The sequence below is a fragment of the Coturnix japonica genome, chromosome Z (assembly GCF_001577835.2).
Source record: "Coturnix japonica isolate 7356 chromosome Z, Coturnix japonica 2.1, whole genome shotgun sequence".
In the NCBI taxonomy this organism is placed as follows: Eukaryota; Metazoa; Chordata; class Aves; order Galliformes; family Phasianidae; genus Coturnix; species Coturnix japonica.
The window spans coordinates 45,813,637-45,835,376 of NC_029547.1; the positions used below are offsets into that span (position 1 = coordinate 45,813,637).

General features: G+C 42.0%; 1 protein-coding gene and 1 long non-coding RNA gene across 5 annotated transcripts in view; one reads left to right on the plus strand and one right to left on the minus strand.

Moving 5' to 3' along the window:
- Positions 1–2,271, minus strand: part of LNPEP (leucyl and cystinyl aminopeptidase) — a 50,613-nt gene extending 48,342 nt beyond the window's left edge. The window contains exon 1 of the mRNA XM_015849493.2: positions 1,864–2,271. Coding sequence (XP_015704979.1) covers positions 1,864–1,882 — 19 coding nt within the window. The 5' untranslated portion in view covers positions 1,883–2,271. The remainder of the gene's footprint in view (positions 1–1,863) is intronic.
- LOC107306373 lies at positions 2,270–13,138 on the plus strand. 4 transcript variants are annotated; one of them, XR_004305541.1, is made up of 6 exons: positions 2,273–5,604; positions 6,305–6,403; positions 8,238–8,637; positions 9,418–9,570; positions 10,111–10,194; positions 12,620–13,138. It is a non-coding gene; the product is annotated as an uncharacterized LOC107306373 (long non-coding RNA). The 4 variants fall into 4 exon arrangements; XR_001552100.2 differs by having other exon boundaries at positions 2,276–5,604; positions 8,578–8,637; XR_004305540.1 differs by having other exon boundaries at positions 2,270–5,604; positions 8,238–9,570.
- The last annotated feature ends 8,602 nt before the right edge of the window (positions 13,139–21,740 follow it).

The window sequence follows — 21,740 nt, forward strand, 5'->3', positions numbered from 1 at the left end:
CTCAATTACTATATTTCTGGAAAAGACTTAAGAATAGTCATGTAAAACAGAAGAATTTGCCTCAAAAATAAAGTTCCATCAGCAGCAATTCCTGAAACATTCGCTAATTCAGCTACTCCAGGCCCACAAGCAGATCTACGCTCCTCCAGCACTCCAGATCTCAATATGCAGAGCTCCCACAAATTGGGAAAGAAGCGCCAGTCAGGAGAGCACTGGCCCCAAGTCTCCAGTGGGGAGCTGTGGCATCATGAAGACAAAGAAGGTAGACAATATATTTTTAAGTAATCTGAGTATTTCCACAAGGGGGACTGTCCATACAAGAGAAATTCAGCACACCCTGTAGCATTTAGAAAAAAGGAACAGGGACTGCATTTACTGTTAAGATGAATTATGGCTGTGTTTTTCTTTATGATTACGGAAGGGTAAAAATAAAAATAATTAAAAATGATTAAAAAAAAAACCACAAAATATATGGATTAGGGAAATGGTGATCTGCCATTTCCACTTCAGTGCATCTTCTGCCTTGAAATACTATTTTAAGATATGCAAACCTTCTCAAAGCAGCTCAATATCTGTAAAGTAAAAGCAGAAACAGACTTATCATCACTTCAGCATCAGCGTACTGAATCCAGCTAAAATGTTCTCTGAAAACCTTAAGATTAATCTGATCCCTCTGTTTAACATAAGGGAAAGCCCCAGAGGGCTCAAGATCATTCTGAGCTTCCTGTGATAGCCATCTTCTGAGCTCAAACATCATCCTGTACAGGAAACCAGCCTACAGATTCACAAACAGAAGTCATTACCACCATAAATGTGAAAACCAAAAACTTCCCGGTTACTGTGGAACGTGGTTTATTTGAGATATGAAGCTGACAAATCTGCCTTCCAGACCACCAGCCAGGAAATGTTCTACTTAAAAACCAAGCCTGCAACCCTGCAATTTACTTCTAGTTTTAGCAGTTGGGTACCAGACACCTGAAGATGAAGAGAGGAACAACAACTCTGCTTTGGTCTCTATACACTCTTAAGCAGCCCCTCCTTCAGGAAGTCTCTTTTTTTTTTTCTCTCAGTAGTCTCACCACCACCCCAGTTGCTGGTTTTCACTGCAGAGACCTGGGTCAGCAGCAACAGAAAGGAACTGTATAAGTGGGCCTCAGCACCACTTCTTCCAGTTTCACAGATGAGGAGCAGAAGTTTCAACTTCTTGTTGCACAATACAGTCACAGCGGTATTTCAAACCACTGCTGGAGTGACAGCAGCACGATGGCTGCCTCTCCTTAAAAGAAGACTCTCCAGGATGACCTAAACGAACCCTGCAATTAGAGACATTTGTCTCTTTACAGCAAATACAGCAGCACATATTACAACTCTGTGATAACAGTTAGCTGAAGTTGAATGGCCTTCTGCTAAGGCTAAGATTAAGTACAGGAATATCAACCGCTTGTATGAAGTGCAAACATAGCAAAACACATCCCCCACTGAAGTGTCATTAATACATACACATAAAGGTCGACGTTGCTGATTAAACCAACAGAACAAGCCCTGAGGTCTGTCTGCTAACCAGTGTTCCGGAGACGGAGGGCCCGCGGGCACCGGGTGCTGAGAGCCGGGCACAGCGGGCAGCAGCCCCTTGCGCAGCGCCTCCTCGGGCTTACGGCCAGACAACATCGCGCCTCAGAGTGATGAGAAGGCGAGGCAGCCCCTCTCGGCCCCGGAACGTCTGTGGTCAACCCGAACACAAATAATTCCCTAAGAAGTCTCCGAGTTCTGCGCAGGTGTCACGGCCACGAGGCCTGCCCGCTGCCCCCCGAGAAACGCTGCGCACCCGCTACTCGCCCTCGCGGGGATGGCGGCCGCACTCACCGCTGGGGAACGGCTCCATCTTCCTCCCGGCTCCTCCTGCAGCCCCGACAGCAAAGACCGGAGAGGGAGGAGGCGAAGAGGCGCGGCCCTTCACTCGTCCTCCTCCCGCCGCCTCATGCTCCCCGCACGGGCTGTGCCGGCCGCAGCAGCTCCCCGCAGATCACCCCCCTGCAGGCAGCGAGCCGCCGCCGAGCGCTTCCTGCTCGGGCCGCGCCGCGCCGCCCGCTCCTCCCTCACGCAGCCTCTCCCCGACTGCGCGAGGGACGACGGCTCCGTCAGACGCCGCCCTGCCGCGGCTAAAGCGGAACTGCCGGGGCCCACAAGCAGCCTCAGACGGCCGCGGGGCCGCTCGTAGCGGGCTGGTGAGCGCCTGGAGGTGTCTGGGCCTGCGCTCGGTGGCGGGGCGGCGTCTTGGGGCGGCTGTTGGCAGTCGTGTTCACAGTCCTGTTTGCAGTCTTCCTCTCACAGAATCACAGAATGACCCGGGTTGGAAGGGACCTCAAGGATCATGTAGTTCCAGCCCCCCTGCCTGGCAGGGCCACCAAACATACATTCTCGCCTGTCTCCATTACTGATGAAGTACCATCTGGGGTTTTCCTGGTCTTGGAAGTGTTTGACCGCTTGGGGGAGAGGAAGCTGATTGCTTCCTGAGAATTCCAAATTTAAAAGCCATCTGTTATCCCCCCAAAAAGAAGAAGCTGAAGTCTGCCCCTGTGTTTCCCGTGATGTTTGCAGGAGGGCTACAGGCACACCAGCTCTAGACCTGTTCCCACTGCCATACCTGTTGCCATTGTTCTGTAAACTTAAAATTGCACTTTTTCACACAAGATGACTTAGTTACACAGATGTGCTGGTAGCATAAACTTCATCTTAGTTACATTTCACATTAGAATCATGCAATGCTACAACATCCTTGGAAGATTTGGAAGGGACCTACAAGGCCCAACTCCTGGCTCCACGCAGCACCATGCAAAATTTAAACCCTGTCTCTAAGTATAGTGTCTGGATGCTCCTTAAGCTCCAGCAGCTCAGGGCCGTGCAGTCCACTGCCCTCTGGTGCAGCCCCTTTCCCTGACCCCCCCTCCCCTGGCACAGCTCCGTGCCGTTCCCTGGGGCCCTGTCGCTGTCACACAGAGCAGAACTCAGCGCTGCCCTACGCTCCCTATGAGGAGCTGCAGCTGCCATGAGGCCTCCCCTCAGCTCCTCTGCTCTGTGCTGAGTGCATGGAGGGGCATCAGCTGCTCCTCACATATCTTGCCCTCCAGACTCCTCACTGTCTTCATAGATGTCCCTTGAACTCTCTCTAATCATTTGTATTGTGGCACCCAAACCCACACCCAGTGCTGGAGGTGAGGCTGCACCAATGCAGAGCAGATCTGGACAACCCCTTCCCTCACTCAGCTGGTGCACTCCAGGGAGCAGTTGGCCTATATCTTACTTACATTTCACATGGGAGTTTAAAAGCTCTGGTGGCTTTTAAAGGGCCTTCCTTGAATGACACTCCTTAAACCAAGACATAGCAACTGCTTATTCTTGTCAGAAACACTTTTGTTATCAACGTATTAAATCATCAAAGCTTCTAACAGCTTAAAACATCCCAAGAGGTTTCTTTCTAAGCACCAACCCTGCCTGACATATATTTAGATACATTAAAGAAGCATTAATAGCCACACAGCTGACTCAGCGGTGCTGGGGTCCTGCACTGTACCACACACGGTCTGCAGAGAGGCTTGAGTGACTTTTTTGAGCTTCTCATCATTCTCTTTCACCATTCTTCATTTCCTAATACTTAATTAGCCTAACACATCTCAATGAAACTGAAAAGCCAGAATGAGGTCCTGCTCATGAGCAGAAATTTATATATCTGAATGTTCCTGTTAAAATCAATTTTCAAAAGGATATGTTCATATGGACAAAGTTCGGTTCAGAGGTAATTTCATGGTGGTGCTTTTTCATGTCTCTGATATTAGGCGAATAAGATCTTCAGTATAATTGACAGAAGAACATTTAGAACAGAGTTATAACTGAAGCTTTAGCTTTGCTGGAGCTGTTAAAAAATAGAAAGCTAAAATTTCTGCAATATTATAAAAAAATTGTGTCCAAAAGTTACAGAACCTTTTCTCTGCAAAATACAGTTTTCAGCTGTGGTTCTAGTGAGTCAAGTGATAGATAAAACTGAAGAAGGTTAAGAACTTTTTTTTTGGTCCTTAAGCTAGCAATTGCCACACAATCTTTTTATTTAAAATACAGAATAAACATTTATTTAAATGTTTGGACCCCTGGGTGTACCCTTACAGCATATGCAATGACATACTTTGCATTTGTTTGGTGGCCTGCATTCAGCAACATCTTAGCTGACTCTTTTCAGCGGGGTAAAATAGAATTTCTAGCAAGCTCGCCTCTTTCTTGTCTTTGAAGGCCAGCTTTCCCTAAACAATGTTTGAGATATTTCAGGTTTTAAACAGCAGGAAATATGACTCAAGCCTTCTTTGTTCTGATTTGTTTTTCTGCTGAGAAGAACAGAGAGCCGATCAAGGAGCACTACAAGTGTCAGGCAGACGGTTGGGTGCCTTTGACGCAGTGGGAAGTCACCAGTTGTGTTCAGTCAGATCTGCTACTCTGCGGGAGAACATGAATATATGTAGCTGTGGAGCTATCAGGATACTAGAGGCCTGAAGGCATGGAAGTTACTTCACCAGCCTTACTAAGTGGAGGAGAGATCAGGTGTGGGACTGGTGAAGCGTTTGGCCAACAACCTCAGGAGGAAATATGAAGACTGCCCTAGTAAATACCTGTGCCTAAAGCCTGGGCCAAAACAGGGCAATTCCCCATATTCACTGACTTAGGTGGTTAATTCCACAGACTAATGTTTTACTTTTCTCCTTCACATGAGGTTTTGTGTTTAAAGCTGAAAATGTTTCATTTCCATACACCCAATGGCATAACTTCAACATCTCTCCCAGTAACTACAGCTGTTGGCAGCCAGTGTCTGCTCAGGATATTGTCCCATGCAATTCACAACACTGCTTTCAAAACAGATCATGTCTGTCTGTCTATCCGTCAATCTATCCATCTGTTTACTTCTGTGGGTGTACTTAAAATACGCAGCTGCTTCCACAGAGGAGTTACTGCAGTGTTTCTTTATGGAACCTGCTCCTCAACAATTCTTTGTACATCTACATCCCTTCTTGCAGAGGTTGTAGTTAAATGAACGCTGTTACCTTGCCTCTCTCTTTGTGTCCTTCGAAAGTTTTGAGCCCATTGGTAGATTACAACACATGTATCACAGGAAAAGCATCTCAAAGGCAGTAAAATTACTAGTAGAGAAACTAAAATAAAACTAGGAAATATAAATAAAATAAATAAAATAAAACTAGGAAAAACTAAGTACCTCAGTTAGAAAAATTATTCTGGCATGAACTAAATACCGAAGAATCCTTGCATAGGAACAGTTATACCTGTGCCCATAAGAAGGATGTAGGAGACAGGGAGCATCTAAATAACTAAATACAAGAAAATCTTCCATCAAGAATTTTAAATGCACCAAGAGACATAAAGATGACCACATCTTATTAACTCTGTTGCTCGCAAAATTATTTTCTTTAATTCTGTAGCTGTATATTTTCTTAAGTAATCTTTTGTCACTTTGGGTTCCAACCCACAGCATGAAGAGGAGCTGGCAGATCATGACCTTTGGTGTCACCTTCTGCATGCATCCCTGTTAGCCTGCAGAAATGAGATGTAAGTCACTGTTAAAGCTTTCATCCAATTTGTTATCAGCAGGTGCAGTTAAGGCCACTCCTTAATGCTCCTTTTCTTGTTTATTTTTTTTTCCTCATGCTCATACCAGTGTGCTAAGGAAACACATGTTCTCAGGATGACGATTTTTTTAGCATACCTCCTTATTCAAAACAAAATGCTCAGTGTGGCGAAAAACAAAACCTGCATTTTTCCAAGGTGGCTTCTGCACAAAACACATCAGTTTGGCAGAACACGTTTTTCTGTTGAAGGAGATGTTCTGCTGTGCATTAGCTAGCGACTCAGTGCAACTGATGCCAAACAAAACCTGTTCAGACTGCAGTCAGATTTCTTTTGAGCCACCGCTTTAACTGTCTGATGCACCCATATGCTAAAAATGATAAATTCCATAAGATTAAACTTTGCAGTGAAACTTGCAGGAGGTACTGCTGCAGTCACAAGAGTCAACCATGGATGGTTTGACAAGGGAAATCAAGTCTTAAGTAGTTATTTATCTGAATATGTTTTAAAGGCCTTGTATTCTACTTACAACAAAGGGACCATCTGTTTTTAAAAGCATGCAGCTTGTTCTTCCTATGTTATTAACTGTATTATCTGAATCTTCTCTTTGTTATCTAAATTTTAAGCTGATTTCACAGCATCTAGAGTTTTCTTTAATGTGTCGATGTAATTGTTCCTGTAGCGTGATAGCTGTCAAGTCTGAAAAGACTGGATAAGAACTCTTGAAATTAGAACATTAAAGGAAAGCTGTGCTCTCAGGAAGAAAGATGATTTGCCAGAGGTAGGTGATTTATTTCTAATTACTCTAGTGCCATGTATCACTGGCTTTAATATTTATAATTCCATTTGCAGGCTTGTCCTGTGTCTGTCCTTGCTTTAGGTGAGCTATCGGAATGAAGCACTTTGCCCAAACTTATATGAGGTAAAACATGAACACAGACTTCCCTGTTTTGGGGTGGTGTACTACCAAGCTCCATTTCGGTCTCACTAAGCAGCAAGGTTTAGTTCCCACATCTGTAACACACCTAGAGCAAACATCACACCAGGCTCTAGTGACTGTAACTTCTATTCCAACGTATAATAAAAATTATGTCCTGAGATTATTCCTTCATTTATTATATTATATTTTTCCTGCTTATATCAAACTGGACTTAGTGTTCTCATTGAGTGAGGAAAAATAAAATAAAATAAAATAAAATAAAATAAAATAAAATAAAATAAAATAAAATAAAATAAATGCTGTGTGAATTTGTTTGAAAAATAAAAAAAATAAAAACAAAAGCTGTCAAATCTATGGTATTGGAATTTAAAAATAGTTTTGCAACATTTATCCTTACTTTAGGACTTTTAAGTCAACCAAGTGGAAAAGTCACAGAATTATCAAGGTTGGAAAAGACCTAGAGGATCATCCAGTCTAAGTCTTCCAGAAAGTCCTTAATCCTTCTAGATTTTACATAGAAATGAAAGTGAAGGAAACGAGGCTTGGGAATAAAGTATAGATTTAAGGAATTTACATCACTTTACACAAATCTAGCACACAATTTAAAGTGTGCTTATGTGAAAAGCACAGTATTGAATATAATAAGGTTTCTGACTTGTGAGAAAATATGAGTTCTAATGCATTCTGAAAGTACGAAAGGTTCAAAGAGAATGATTTGTTAATATTAAAGATTTATAGTATGGATACATTAAATTAAAATTAATAGTCTAATTATAAGTATTAGGATCAGAGCAAATGTAGATCAGATCAGAGGAAATGAAATATCCAATCAAACAGTTTGAAATAGGAGCAGAACAAAATATTAAGAACAGCCAAAATTTCCATTTTTGTCCTACAAGGTACTAAAGTATTTTAGGTATCTAAGCAATTGGGCTGAATGATCAAAAATCAAAGATCAAAATGACTTTACTTGTTCTCGTGGACCAGGTAGCAAAGGCTTTTATTTCAAAAACTTTCTCTCTGGAAGTTAGAATAAGATGACAGCTCCAGCTCGCAGAAATCCTGAGTGATTCCTTTCCATTCCAAGTTCCATAAGTCAGCACCAAAAAGCACCATAGAAACAGAAAATATTCAAACTGCTTACTTACACATGGGAACACATTCAGTACTATAATGTATACTGGTCGTATACTTATTTCTCATAGTCTTACCTCAGCTTTATTTCCCTGAAGCAGAATGATTTGCTGGTGGACAAACTTAGCAAACTTATTTACAGCCTCCATTTAATTCCTCAGTGTGCATATTATCATGCTGAAAGCCTGGTAGTAACAGTGCAAGTAAATTCAAGACACTTTTATATTTTTTAATGAAGAATTCACTTAAAGAAGAATGCCTGTTATTAGCTTTCACAAAGATTGAACGTGTCAGAATTATTTATTTCATGCTCAGTAATTAGGCTGTATTCACACAAAAGAGCGTGTCGAATAGTTACAAGGATGAATTGAATAATAATTCATGTGAAATATTTCCTACCTTGTTAATTCAATATCATCTTTGCTTCTTGCCAGAACTGAGCAGATTTTTCTCTGTTCAGCAACAGATATGGACAATTTATGTCTATACAAAAGGAAACTCCAGTCAGAAGCTGATAACACAGTTCCATTGATCCTTACAGGAACAGAACACTGCACAGTACTGTCCTTTAGAGGATGGCAAAGTATTTGGAAGCAGAACAAGTGCTACCCAAAGTCATGGAGAGTAGGATAACCCAACAAATGAGCTAACAAGACTCAATCAACCTCATGGATGAAGTCAAATGTATTCTTGGAAAGGGAAATAATGGAATATATGGGTAGGAAGGACCTCTGAAGTTCCAGCCCTCTTCTCAAGGAGTAGGTCAGCTTGTTCAAGGCACGACTTCTCTTGTTCTAAGGCTATCTTTGGTCACTCTCGTTATGAAAACATTTTTTAATTACATTTCCTATATCACATGTGTCTGTTGTGTTTCCTGACAGCATTGTGCACCTTCAGGAAGGCTCTGGCTTATCTGCACCTTTCCTATGCCTTACCCTCAGGTAAATGAAGGTGGCAATTAGATTTCCCATACAACTTTCTTCATGAGGTCCAACAAACCCAATTGAATATCCAATGCTCCAGCACCATGGCCCCTCCTTGGCCTTGTCTGGACTAATTTTGTGAACAGCCATGTCTTTCTTGTAGCAAGGAGCTCCAGCTCCAAAACCAGTATTTCATATGGTGTTACAATGCCTGAACAGAAAGAAAGAATCATTAAATACTGGAAAATTGTTCTGAAACTGCCCTGCTGGCTACACTCATGATAACAGAGACCAGCCAAGAGGTGGTTGGCTTCTAATGGCACCAAGAATGCATTGCTGACTGCCACTCATACCCAGCTCAGTATTCTGTAAAGCTCTGGTCCTTCCCTGAAAATGCACGTTGTGAAATTATTCTGAGCTCACTGAAGCTGTTGTGTGGAGCCACTGGCTACTGCCATGAGTGTTCTTCTGTGCTGATTGCACTCTTCAACTTACAGCTGTGCAGCTGCCCAGCAGCTGAAGGAAAAGTGGGGTGAAAGCACAAACCAAAGCTTTCTTGCTACTAGAAATACAACACATCAGCCAAGCCCAGAAGAGTTATATACAACATGGTTTTATTTTCATTATTATTAAAGTTAATGTCAACTTGATATTTATCATACACTTTTTTTCCTTCATGCTGAGTTTCCTTAGTAGTGAATCCCAGCATTTTGGTAAAGCTGAAATCTAAATGATAAATAATTTGCATTCTGCCTTGGAATTAGAATGTTGTGTTTGTATTTATTTCACTTCCTCCAGGTCTGCTGGCCGAGGTGGAGCAAATAGATGTGCAGCCCCCTGGGTAAAGCAATGCTGGTACTCTCCAAGCTGCGAGGATCCAGGCCACTTGACAGCAGAAGGGCTAGTGAGAATCCAGCCTTTCCCAGCTTGAGGAGCATTGTTTGGTGGAAGGTATGGTTGGACTGCATGATCCTAGAGGTCTTTTCCAACCTCAGTGACTCTATTCTGTGATTCTGTACCTCATCCAAAAAATAATGTTGTGTTGGATATTGCCATTGGCAAACAAGTAGTAGAGGAAGGTGAAGGCAGTGCACAAATAGGAGAAATAAGAGTAGTTGTCCTAGAAGCCCAAAAATGGAGCAAAAATTATGTGTGTAGATTCTTACACTGTGTGGGCTGGTACCACACAGTTCCTTTGTCAGTGGGAAGCCCTGAATTGGGAAGCAAATGGATCCCCAGTTTGGAGGGGAAAGGATTGGCTGTTTTTAGTAGATGTAGCCAAGAAAACACCTTTTAAGATGGGAGGGGTAAAAGTCCATGCTGAGAATAATGAGCCAGCCTCAAGATGGAATCAAAGGGTGGGTGATATAAATAAAATTAGGAAAATCCAGACTGGTATTGGTTGGGAGAATGGTTACATCAGGTCATGCAGGCACTTTACTTTGCTGCACAGAGCAAAGGCTTGACCCTGTCAACTGTTACCACTCACAGAACTGAAATGTACTTACAAGAAGGATGGAATTTGGATAACACTAAGGCTCCCAACCCACAGGAGATACAGGATAAGAAGCAAAGGTAGGTTGTTGGATGGTCAGCGAGTCCACCCATGAGAAGGCAACTCAAATATTTATCTGTGACTAAGATTAAATGAATAACAGCAGAGTTTCATCTGTAACTTAGAATCTCTAGAAAGAGTATATCTGGAAATAAATAACCCTAACACTGCTTAGATATTTTGTGTTTCTCACTGTGTCTTGAAATACCAGCTGCAAGATTCTGTAGAATACACCTGACTTGTTCCCACTTGCAAGACCAATTACAGGTTAGACTTCCCAGATGTAACAATATACAGACATTAAGGAATCTGCAAAATAAGCTGAGCATGTATAGAGTGATTTTCTCATTGACAGGACTGGTTTCCAGCAAATAGAGATTATAGGTCTCCTAAACTAAAGTTACTGTTTTGTTTTCAGCTTAGTAGATTGGGTAACTGTCTGCAAATACCTGTTGAGTTACAGTAACTACTTTATAGAAGGCTTACAAGGTTTATAACAGACATGCCTGTCTACTTCTGAAGCTTAAAAAAAAAAAAAAAAAAAGGCAAGTTGTCTAATAAACCTTAAAATTCTCTTGATACCTCTTGTGGCAATGAGTTCCAAGATGGGTTTGGTTTGCACTGGATTTATCCAGAGGTTTTTTGCATTTTTGAAAGGTTTTCATCTCCTTCCCTTGATCCTGAGCCAAAGGGGATTTTCTTGATGCTAAAGATAGTTCCAAGAAACACCAAGGCCATAGCAGCAGACAACTTTTGTGTAAGCTCAAATGACAGGTCCATAAATCAGCGCTTCCTTGATAACGAGACCCTCGTTTGTTCCCTGATCGGCCAGCAGGTGGAAGCAAGCAATGGCACATGTATCTGCACAACTGCAGCACTAGCCAAGCGTAATCATTCAAGTCTGTAATCAAGAGAGGAAATGCTAGTGACACTACTCTGCAGGGCTCTTTGTTCTTTAGGCACTTTCTGCCGCGTATTTCTATTAGCCATTTCTGAGGGAGTCTCTCTGTTGTTTTCTGTACAATCTGCTCTGCTTTCAACTTTCCTGTTCGCCTTTTTGTTACCACTACTTGGTGGCATTTTAGAGCAGGCTCAGTGCTGCAGATGACTCAGAGTGGGTTCTCTGCATGTTGTTTAGCTGACCTGAGGCATGTTTTGCCAGGAAGAGAAGAGAAGCATTAAATATTGAACATCAGTGTCTGCTAGTGCTGGGGAACAGGGCCAACCTGGCAGACTGGTGACAGGTGAGGCTGCTGCAGCTTTATACCCTATGTCCAACCAGAAACAAGGCCAAGCATGTATCCCCCATACCTACACCTATATATTTGTACTACACTTGTATACATAGCCAGAGCATCATACAAAACACCACAAAGAACAGAGCATATGCAAAAATGAAGAGCAGCAGCAGCTTTAGCCTGTTTCCCTCTCTAGCAGCTCAGGATAGGAGTCCATCAGTATGAGGAATTGTGTGTGTAATTACATTGTGAAAGGTTGGACTTGGTGATCTTGGAGGTCTTTTCCAACATAGATGATTCTATTGTGTGTCTGTGTGTATGTGTGTGTGTCCACATGTCTGCAGATGAGATGACAGCAGCAGTTAGCTACTGGATGGGCTAGGGGAGTCTCAGGTAGCTTCTGGAGAGACTGTGGAGATGAAGTTTAAGTCCTTCATTGAAGTCTGTGTGGTACTGCTTTAGATTTGTGACCAAAAATGTGTTCATAACACAACAGTGTTTTATCTATTGCCAAACAGTGTTTTCATGGTGTCACAGCCTTCTCTGTTTCTCAGCCTGCTCACTGCAGTAAGTGGCTAGGGATGAGCAGGATGCTGGGAGGGAACAACGTAAGAACTAAACCAACCAAAGAGATAGTCTGTACCATACAATGTTACAGTGTCCTCTTCAGTAATAAAACTGGAAGGGAATTTTTCCAAGGTAGCCATCACTTCAAGTCATGGGGTATTGGACTGCGGGTAGCAAATGATTGTTTTGCATCATTTGCTTTGTGGGCTTTTATTATTTTATTTTTATCACATATTAAACTGCCTGAATTTTGACTTATCAGGATCTTCCTTCTTGCTTTCACCCTTCTGATTCTCACCCACATTGTGCAGGGGAAGATGAGTCAGCAGCTGTGTAGGGTCTTGGCTGCTCACTGCATGGTGATTTTGGAGAAGATATTTTAATATATATATATATATTCCTTTTTCAACAGTGTCTGCTGCATCATTAATTGTGTTCTCATAGGTGGTGACAATGTATATTGCAGTCTTTGTAAGTAGTTTAGAAGTAATGGATACTACAGATGTCTTCAGATGGTATTTTGAGGTTTCGTTTTAACCATTTTTATCAGTTTCAGCTAGGTGATGACAATTTGAAGGTCATATCACTTTCTAGCTGTTAATAAACTGAAACTTTCTCCATGTTTTTCATGATCTTGAAGAATATGGACCTGGCAAAGAGCAGAACCAAGATCCTGAATTTCAGGAGTGAAATCCCAGCTCTTTGTGGAATTGTTGAATGAGATCTTCTGGGAAACTTTTCTTAAGGTCAAAGGAGCAGAGCAGAGCTGGCAGCTCTTTAAGGACATCTTTCTGAGAGCACAAGAGCTCTCCATCCTCCAGCATAAGAAATCAAGCAGAAGAGGCAAGAAACCAACATCTCTGAGCAAGGACTGCTGGTCAAACTGAGGAAAAAGAGGGCCATGAAGATGACCAGAGAGCTGGAAGGTAGGCTGAGAGAGCTGGAGTTGTTCAGCACATAGAAAAAGCCCCGGGGATACCACACTGCACCCTTCTGGTACTTAGAGGAAGGTTATAAACAGGAAGGAGAGCAGCTTTTTACATGGGGAAACAGTGATAGGACAATGGGATATAGTCTTAAAGTTAAAAAGGGGAGATTCAGGTTAGTTATTAGGAAAAATTTTTTCCTTCAGAAGGTGGTGAAGCACTGGCACAGACTTTCCAGAGAAGCTGTGGATGCCCCATCCTGGAGATGCTCAAGGCCAGGTTAGATGGAGCCCTGGGCTGCCTGATCTAGCAGCCCTGCCTTCAGGAACCCTTCCAACCCATGCCATTCTGTGACTGTATGATTCTAAGTTTCTACATTTCTATGATAATAGCACAGGGAAGTACTCCTTCCTCTTTATGTCACTGACAGTTCAGTCATGTTGTTAAGAGCCTGGTCTAATCTGACCTTGAATGCCTCCAGGTTTGGAGCATCCACCATCTCTGGGCAACCTATTCCACTGCCTCATTAGATTACAAGTTGAGAAGTCCGGGAAGTCTAAACTGCGAACCACTGGTCTGAGCACCCTCATGTTACACACAGAGCTTCCCCATGAATTCATTTCCATTTGAAACAAAGTCTAAAAAGAAAGCAAAAATAAACCATTCTTAACTAACCTGCAAGTAGAAAGATGTTAGCACAGACATAGCAGTTGTTCTAATGAGTTATATGTTCTCACAGTCAAGATGGCTTATCCTCAACTCCATTCAAATTTCTGCTGTTTCAACTTTCATATGCTTGTACTCCTTCTGGTTTGGTCTTCAGGATAATGACAGAGTACGGATGTCTTTGTGGTAGAGAAAGTGATTTCTGGCTCTCCAAGAAAGACACATTTTACACATAAATAAAAAATAGCAAGAATAAGTTGGATGTTGTTCTGGCTCACATCTGCTTCCAAGTTCTGCTCAGGTCATGTGAAGCAAAATGTGACAAGCTGAACCCTATAGCTAAGACCAATTAAGTACTCTAGACTTATTATTATCTTTTGCTTTTGTATGACAGAACTTCCCATTAGGGTAAAAAAGATCCTTTCCAAGACAGTTTAAATTAGAAAAACAAACTTGCATTGTTTAAATTTTGATCCCACTGTGATAAAGCCTAGAAAAATGTTAGTTTAGATGGCTTTAGTCCATAAGAAACTGCTACATATTTTACTGAAATGTGATTATTGTTGCTGCTGCTCTCTTTGCTTTGTTGTAATTTTTATGTGTAATTAAGCCTTCAGGATATCAAGATGAGGTATTTTCTTTTAGTATTCTATCTGTCTCAGTGCTTTTCTTTCCCAATGAAAATTTCACTGATGCAGCAGAATCACAAATTTACTATCTCTAAGATTAAATAAAAGAAAGTCCAAAGTCAAATCACTCTTTTCCTTGACACATCTGATAGGAAAAAAGCAGCTAAGAAGAAACATCCAGAAAGTTTAATTTTGTGGCAGCTCTGTGCTTATCAACCAATCTTTTTTGCTCTGTACCTGCCCAGCATGAGCAAAGAACCCACACACTTTTGTCAGACCAGTTTTTGTCAGTCGTTTACCATGTGCTGTTCATTGCCTGGAGGATACCAGTTGACGAAGTGTTCAAACTGAATTTTTCAGTGGTCCCATTTGTGAATGAGGTGAGGGAGGTATAAATCCATGATTTTTGTTTTTGGTTATACCTACAATAATGGGCTTCATATGGTACAATCTATCTTTTAATACTATTGTCCTTTGTGCATGGGTCATTCAGGCCACAGGTATGGATCAGTGTACAAGAAAAATTAAGCTGAATATGTGGAAAAATAAAAACCAATGTGAGTAAATCAAAACCTGTTTCTTTGTTACAGGGGGAAACACATTTCAAAGATTTTTAAAGATATTAACTTATCTGTATCATTATTTTTGTTCTTCCTTATTTTTGTTCTTAAATTTAACTATATGTCAAGTTTTGCTGTGATAGAGGTATAAGGGAACAGTGTTATTGTATTAATTTTAATTAAAATTAAAACAGTGTATTAATTTCTTCTTCTCTAATCTTGTGACTGCAGTATGACAAGTTTTATAATCCCTGACATGCTTCATTTACCATGAAAAGTATAAGGGAAGTGCCAGAACAAACACAAGGTTTCTCATAACACGATACATAGAAACAGTAGCAGAGGTATTTGTTAACTGTGACTTACTTGTAGATAATATTACTTCCCTTAAACACTGCTGTGCACTCTTTGAAAATTACCAGTAAATATTTTATAATGTATTTGTTTTCACTGATCCAACAAAGTAATTAAATGAAGCTCCTAAACAAACACTGCAACAGTTATTACATCAGAACATCTTTCTCCTTAGGTGCATGCATCTCAGGTCACTTTAGAAAGCAAATATCTTTGGACATTATCACATGTGACTTTGCTGCATTTTAGTTATTGAAGATTAATAATACTGTGGAGTGGAAGCTGTGAAAGGAGGAGCAAAATGGTGAGAGCTGAACAGGGAACATTTAGGCAGAAGCAGAAAGAGATGACGTGTTCCATGGACATCAACTTCACTATGCCATCTTAGCTCAAGTTGTTGCTCATATATGAGACACACGGTTCCTCCTGCTATTGGCAGTGTGGTTTCTCTTCTGCCTTGATTTAGAGAAAGAAGAAGCAGACTTCAGAGAGGAACAGAGCCTAGGCTTGCACCTGGTCTTGACTTTCCAGCCCCTGTAGGTCCTACAGGTAAGCCAAGCCACAGCAGAACTGCTTTCTAGGGAATATGCTGAGCTTTCCTCTTAAATCTTACAAATGGGCTTTACAATGAAGCCCATGTAACTAACTTCATGTCCCATGCTTGGGACATGTGTTACATGTGTAACTATGTTACTCTGAAATAGGCTACAACAAGGTCCTTGTTTGTGTTTACTGATAGCTTTGTTACCATCATTGTGCTTGGACTTTCTGGAAAAATGGAGTCCAATCCCACCCAAACTCAAAATTCCTTTCAGTGTGCTCTCCAAAACCTGCTGTCCAGTTGTTCAACACAGGAGGCTCTCAGCCTTAGAAGGTCTGCTTTGGCAAGACAGTGCAGCCACCCATTAAGCCACACCAAACACAGAGTTATATTCCCTGAGGAAGCTGGCAGCAGGCTGGGAAAGGATGCTTTGGTTCTGCACTGGGACCTGTCACATACAGTTCTTAGGCTTCAGGCTAAGCTATGAGTAGGGCTGTCATCTTCAAACACGATAATAAAGAAAATACTTGAGGGATACAGTGGCCAATCTGTGTGAAGGAAGGAGAGAAATCCAGCATCAACCTTTTGTAAGTTATAGCCTGGTATTCTCTCATCGTACATCTCATATACTATTAATATTATTTCGCATTCTGAGCAGCCACTTGAGATGACTGTCATACACCAGGACAGATGTATTCTCCATCTCAAATACCAGTACTGCATAAGCAAATGGTGAAAAGTTTAAATGTGGCTTCGTTACTGAGCTCTGGAGACTCCTGATTCAGTCCGACAGTAATCTCACTGGCTTATGTATTTAGTAAAACTGGGACATAATATAACACTCTGTCACAATGGACCTAAAACCAGAAATTCCCATTACCTTGTGATGCAAAACTCTGCTGGAGCAGTGGAGAGGTAACTTTTACCTATGTAAGTCTTTGCTAAAAAAGTTCTTGTTTGGGGAGAGTGGGAAGCATAGGAAAAGTAAAAGAACTTCTGTCAGCTAAGCTGATTGGACAATGTATTCATGGAATTCCTCATGACAGTCCACTTCTATGAGGATACTCTGGCAGTAGCAAGATATTTACTCTCTCCATCTACCTGGATCTGTTTTCATTTACTAGAATATCTGGTACAACATGACTCATGGGACAAGCAAAGACTGAGGAATGAGAACACCCAGACCTCACCGCTCCACACACCCAGCCCCATGCAATGAAAAAAATGTGATTGCTTAACCCACGTACAGTGATTTTCTTCTGGGGAGGAGCAGTCCTGCTCTTTCCCGTGCTTCCACACGTGATGTGCAACAGAACAAATTCAGAGTTGCTACAGTCCACAGTGAGGCTGGCAGGTGGACTTTCTCCATGACAGCAGTTTCTTATTCCACATAGATGGAATGTGTCCTTGGAGCTGCTGCTGACTGGTGCTTCAGATGCAGATCCTTGCAATGTATGACAATGATAATGAAAGCTCATGATGGACTCTGATGGGACAGAGGAAAAAACACTTTGGTCACTAGAAAATACAGTGTGCACCAAAAATAAATGAAGCCATAGATGTAGATATTTGATTCATAGTACCTCTTGCTGGAGTAGCTCAGATATTTCTGATGAACACCTGTCAGCAAAGATCCACCTTCAGGAGATGACTCAGACTGTATGGAAAAAATGTCTTGGGAATTTCTTTTCACACCACTTTTTGTTGGTCTGGAGTTTTCCTAAGGAGGTTTATGTGAGTGAGAATGGCCAGGACCATACCAGAGAAAAAGCTAAGCAGCTGAGAGCACGAGGACCAGTTATCCCTGGTTAGTGAAAGACAAGGGGGAGGTGTTTCCTATTTGATGTCACATTGGTAGGTAGGATGAAAAAAGTTTGCAGGTTGCTTGGAAATGAACAATGAGTAATAAGGCCTCTTTTCCCACAACACAATTGTTCATAAGTATGTTAAAATCAGATGATATCTTTCATAAAACAGTGATGAAAATGCACGGACTGAAGACAGATATTAGATTTTATATACAATTACTTGTATATACCTGGTAACTCTTCTCAAAACAAGACAAAAAACTGACCTTTTTTAAAAAGTATTTCAGGACCTTCTGTCATAGTCAGCTGTGGCCAATTGACACATAGTCAGCTGTGCCATAGTCAGCTGTGGCCAAATGCAAACTGAGCATTTTTTAACATAAGATCCTGTAAGCTCTCACAGAGGGTGCTGGCTTTCCCTATTCTGAGATGCATTTCAGCAGCAAAGTCTGAGACCTGGCTGAAATGCATTTAAGTGGTGATTTAGTAGTACCCACACTTCTAAAAAGCAATTAACAGTCAAAGTTCATGCCTTGGCTTTGACGTATAAACAAATAAACTTTTACAGAATTCTTCTGTTGTTTAGAAGAACTGAATATCATGGGTACCATTGTGTGTGCTTGTGTTGAAGAGAAGATAAACTGCATTATTACCAAAGTTCAGGATGAGAAGTATCATGATCACTTCAGAAACCAAGTTATCCAGTTGGGCTATGGTATATTCAGTTAGGCTATTTCATTACAATTTTAACAACAATTTCCTGTTCCCATATAATACTTGGAATGCAATCTGAGGGATAAACATGAACTCAACAGTGTTTGTCACTAAATCATGTCCCTCAGTACAACATCAAAATGTTTCTTTAACACCTCCGGGGATGGTGACTCTATCACCTTCATGGGCAGCCCACTCCAGTGCCTGACTACTCTCTCAGAGGAGAATTTTATCCTAATGCCCAACCTGAATCTCCCTCAGCACAACTTGAAGCTATTCCCTCTTGTCCTATTGCTTGTTACATCACCACAACCTCCCTCCTGGCAATAAGGTCTCCCCTGAACCTCTTCTCCTCCATATGAAATAGTAACAGTTTCCTCAGCCTCTCCTTAGATGACATGCTCCAGACCCCTCACCAGCGTGGTTGAGCTTCTCTGAACATGCTCCAGGGCCTCAATGACTTCTTTATAGTGGAAGGCCTGAAACTGAGCACAGTATTCAAGACGTAGCCTCACTAGGGCTGATTACAGAGGGATGATTACTATTTCTGATACAAGCCAGAAAGCCATTGGCCTTCTTGGCTACCTGGACACACTGCTGGCTCACGTTCAGACATGTCAACCAATACACCTGTGTCCATTTGTTCTACTCATCCAGCCACTCTGTCCCAAGCCTGTGGATTTGCTGTGCATTGTTGTGACCAAGTACAGTATCCAGCTCTTTGTCTTGTTAATCTTCATGCTGCTGGCCTCAGCCCAGCTATCCTTCCTGTCCATATCACTCTGTAGAGCCCTCTTTAATCAAGGCAGATCTTGCCAACTTGGTGTCATCTGCAAACTTACAGAGGGCGCACTGAATGACCTCATCGAGGTTATCAATAAACATAATAAACAGGACAGGCCTCAGTTTTGAACCCTGGGAAACATCACACCTGACCAGTCACCAGCTGGATTTAACTCCATTCACTACCACCCTCTGGCCCAGCCATCCAGCCAGTTCTATACCTCACCAGAGTGTGCCTGTCCAAGCCAAGGGCTGCCAGCTTCTGCAGGAGAATACTGTGAGAGACAGTGCCAAAGGCTTTGCTGAAGTCTAGGTTGACTGCCAACAGAATACGTCATCCACCAGGTAGGTCATTGATTATACAAAGAGATCAGGTTGGTCAGGCAGGACCTGCCTTTCATGAAGCTGTGCTGGCTGGGCCTGACCCTCAATTGTCCTGCACATGCTGTGTGATCCCTCTGCTCTATAAACTTACCCAGGACTGATGTCAAGCTGACAGGCCTGTAGTTCCCTGGATCCTCCTTACCACCCTTTGGTATTTACAAGATGTTTACATCCCTTTCTTTCTAACGATGTCATTTCCTAGTACCAAACAGTTCCTGTATTAAATCCCGTGCCATTTCTGCAAAAATCACTATATGAGTTTCTTTTACACATCAGTATGAATAATCAAAATGGCTGAACAGGAACAAAACCAAACAGTGCATATACTCTTGTGTTAAACAGCCCTTCAAAGTGCAAATAACTGCTCAGCACCTCAGTAGTTGTAGGAATGAACAAAGGTGTGCAGCTCAGGACATGACACTATTTCTTTTACCCATATTGCACAGTTCCTTGGATTTATGATAGCTTATAAAATGTAAATCAGAGTCATAGCTACAAGTATGCATGGGAAGGAAATCAACCGAGAATAATTATCTACTTCCTGATTCATTCTGAAGAGAAGTAAACGGTGTACCTGTAATGAAAGTGAGACATGGAAGAGAGAAGTCAACAGCTGAGACATTAATGTCTCTAGCTGCAAGAAATATCTGCTCAGGAAAGGATAATTATGGACATTACCAATATCTTTGCTTTATCATGCAGAAAATTCCCCAGATTTAGGAAGAAGGAGATTAAAAAGGGCTTTGCCAGAGTCTTCCAAATCCTGGGACACTCCCAAACTTTTCTGTCCAACCTACCACAATGGCTATCAAGGGAAAGCACAAACATTAATATAAAAAGTTGGTTGACTCCCAAATGTGTAACAAGGTGACTCATAACAACAAAGCTCTCTAGCCAGAAACAATGAGAATTCACTGTTCTACCAAGCAGCCATGGGAGCCAAAGTTCTAAATAAAAATGAAAAGATCTTTTGCTCTGCCTTACAGACAGATGGATTTTAATAATTTCCTTGCTAAACTTGGATCCTAATGGGTACATCTGTAATAATAAAACAACCTGATGATTTAAACCTTGCTCACAGGCTCCCTTTCTCCTGCACAGCCTGAGAAGTATGATTCATATCAAAAGCTGCAGTGGAACTTCTGCATGATCTATATCAGATATTTTCTTTGCTCTTTGCAGCCAAAGCAATCCCTAGATGCACTGAATCATGGAACAGTTTGGGTTGGAAGTGAACTCTGGAGTTCATTCAGTCCAACCCTCCTGCCATGGGCAGGGACATCTTTCACCAAATAAAGCTATTCAAAGCTCCATCCCACCTGACCCTCAACACTTCCAGTAAAATGGCATCCATGGCTTCTCTCTCCAATCTGTTCAGTGCCTCATTACCACCAACGTAAAAGAAATATTCTCTATATCTAAAGTAAATCTGTCTTCTTTCCATTTAAAATCATTATCCCTTGTCCTGTTTTTACAAGGTCTTGTAAAAACAGTATGAGCTCCCATGATTTATTGAGAAGATGCAATGAGGCCTCCCATTCTCCAAGACAAACAATCCCAGTTCCCTCAACTCTTTTGCAGCCCTCTGATCATCTTAGTGGCCCTCCTCTGGACCCGTTCCAAGAACTCCATATCCATCCTGTGCTGGGGGGCCCAGTCCTGGACACAGTACTCCAGATGGGGCCTCACAAGAGCTGAGGGTACAATCACCTCCCTCTCCCTGCTGGCCACCACTTTTTAAATGCAGCCCAGAACACACTTAGTCTTCTGGGCTGCAAACACACACTGCAGGCTCATGTGCAGCTTCTCTTCCACCAGGACCCCCAAGTCCTTCTCTGAAGGGCTGTGCTCAAGATCTTCCCCCAGTTTGTATAAATACCTGGGATTGACCCAACTCAAGTGCAATCCCCTGTACTTAGCTTTATTGAACCTCATTAGGTTCTCATGGGCCCACTTCTCCTGCCTGTCTGGATCCCTCTGGATGGCTTCCCTTCCCTCCCCTCCAGTGAGTGTATCGACTGCACCACTCAGTTTGGCGTCGTCTGCAAACTTGCTGAGGGTGCACTCAGTGCCATCATCTGTGTCACTGATGAAGATGCTGAAGAGCACTGGTCCCAAGACCAACCCCTGAGGGACACCACTTGTGACTGGCCTCCACCCTGACACAGAACCACTGATTACAACCCTTTGGCTGTGTCCAGACAACCAGTTCTTAATCCACCAAACAGTTCATCCTTTAAATCCACACCTCTGCAATTATGAAAGAAGGACCTCTTAGAGACCCACACTGCAAGAAACTAAATCATCTGCTCAACATTAGTTTCTGGTACTGAAGTATAGCTTAGTCCTGTCGTCCAGTAGAGGCACCTTTCTTTAAAAAGTATGGTCACAGAGTT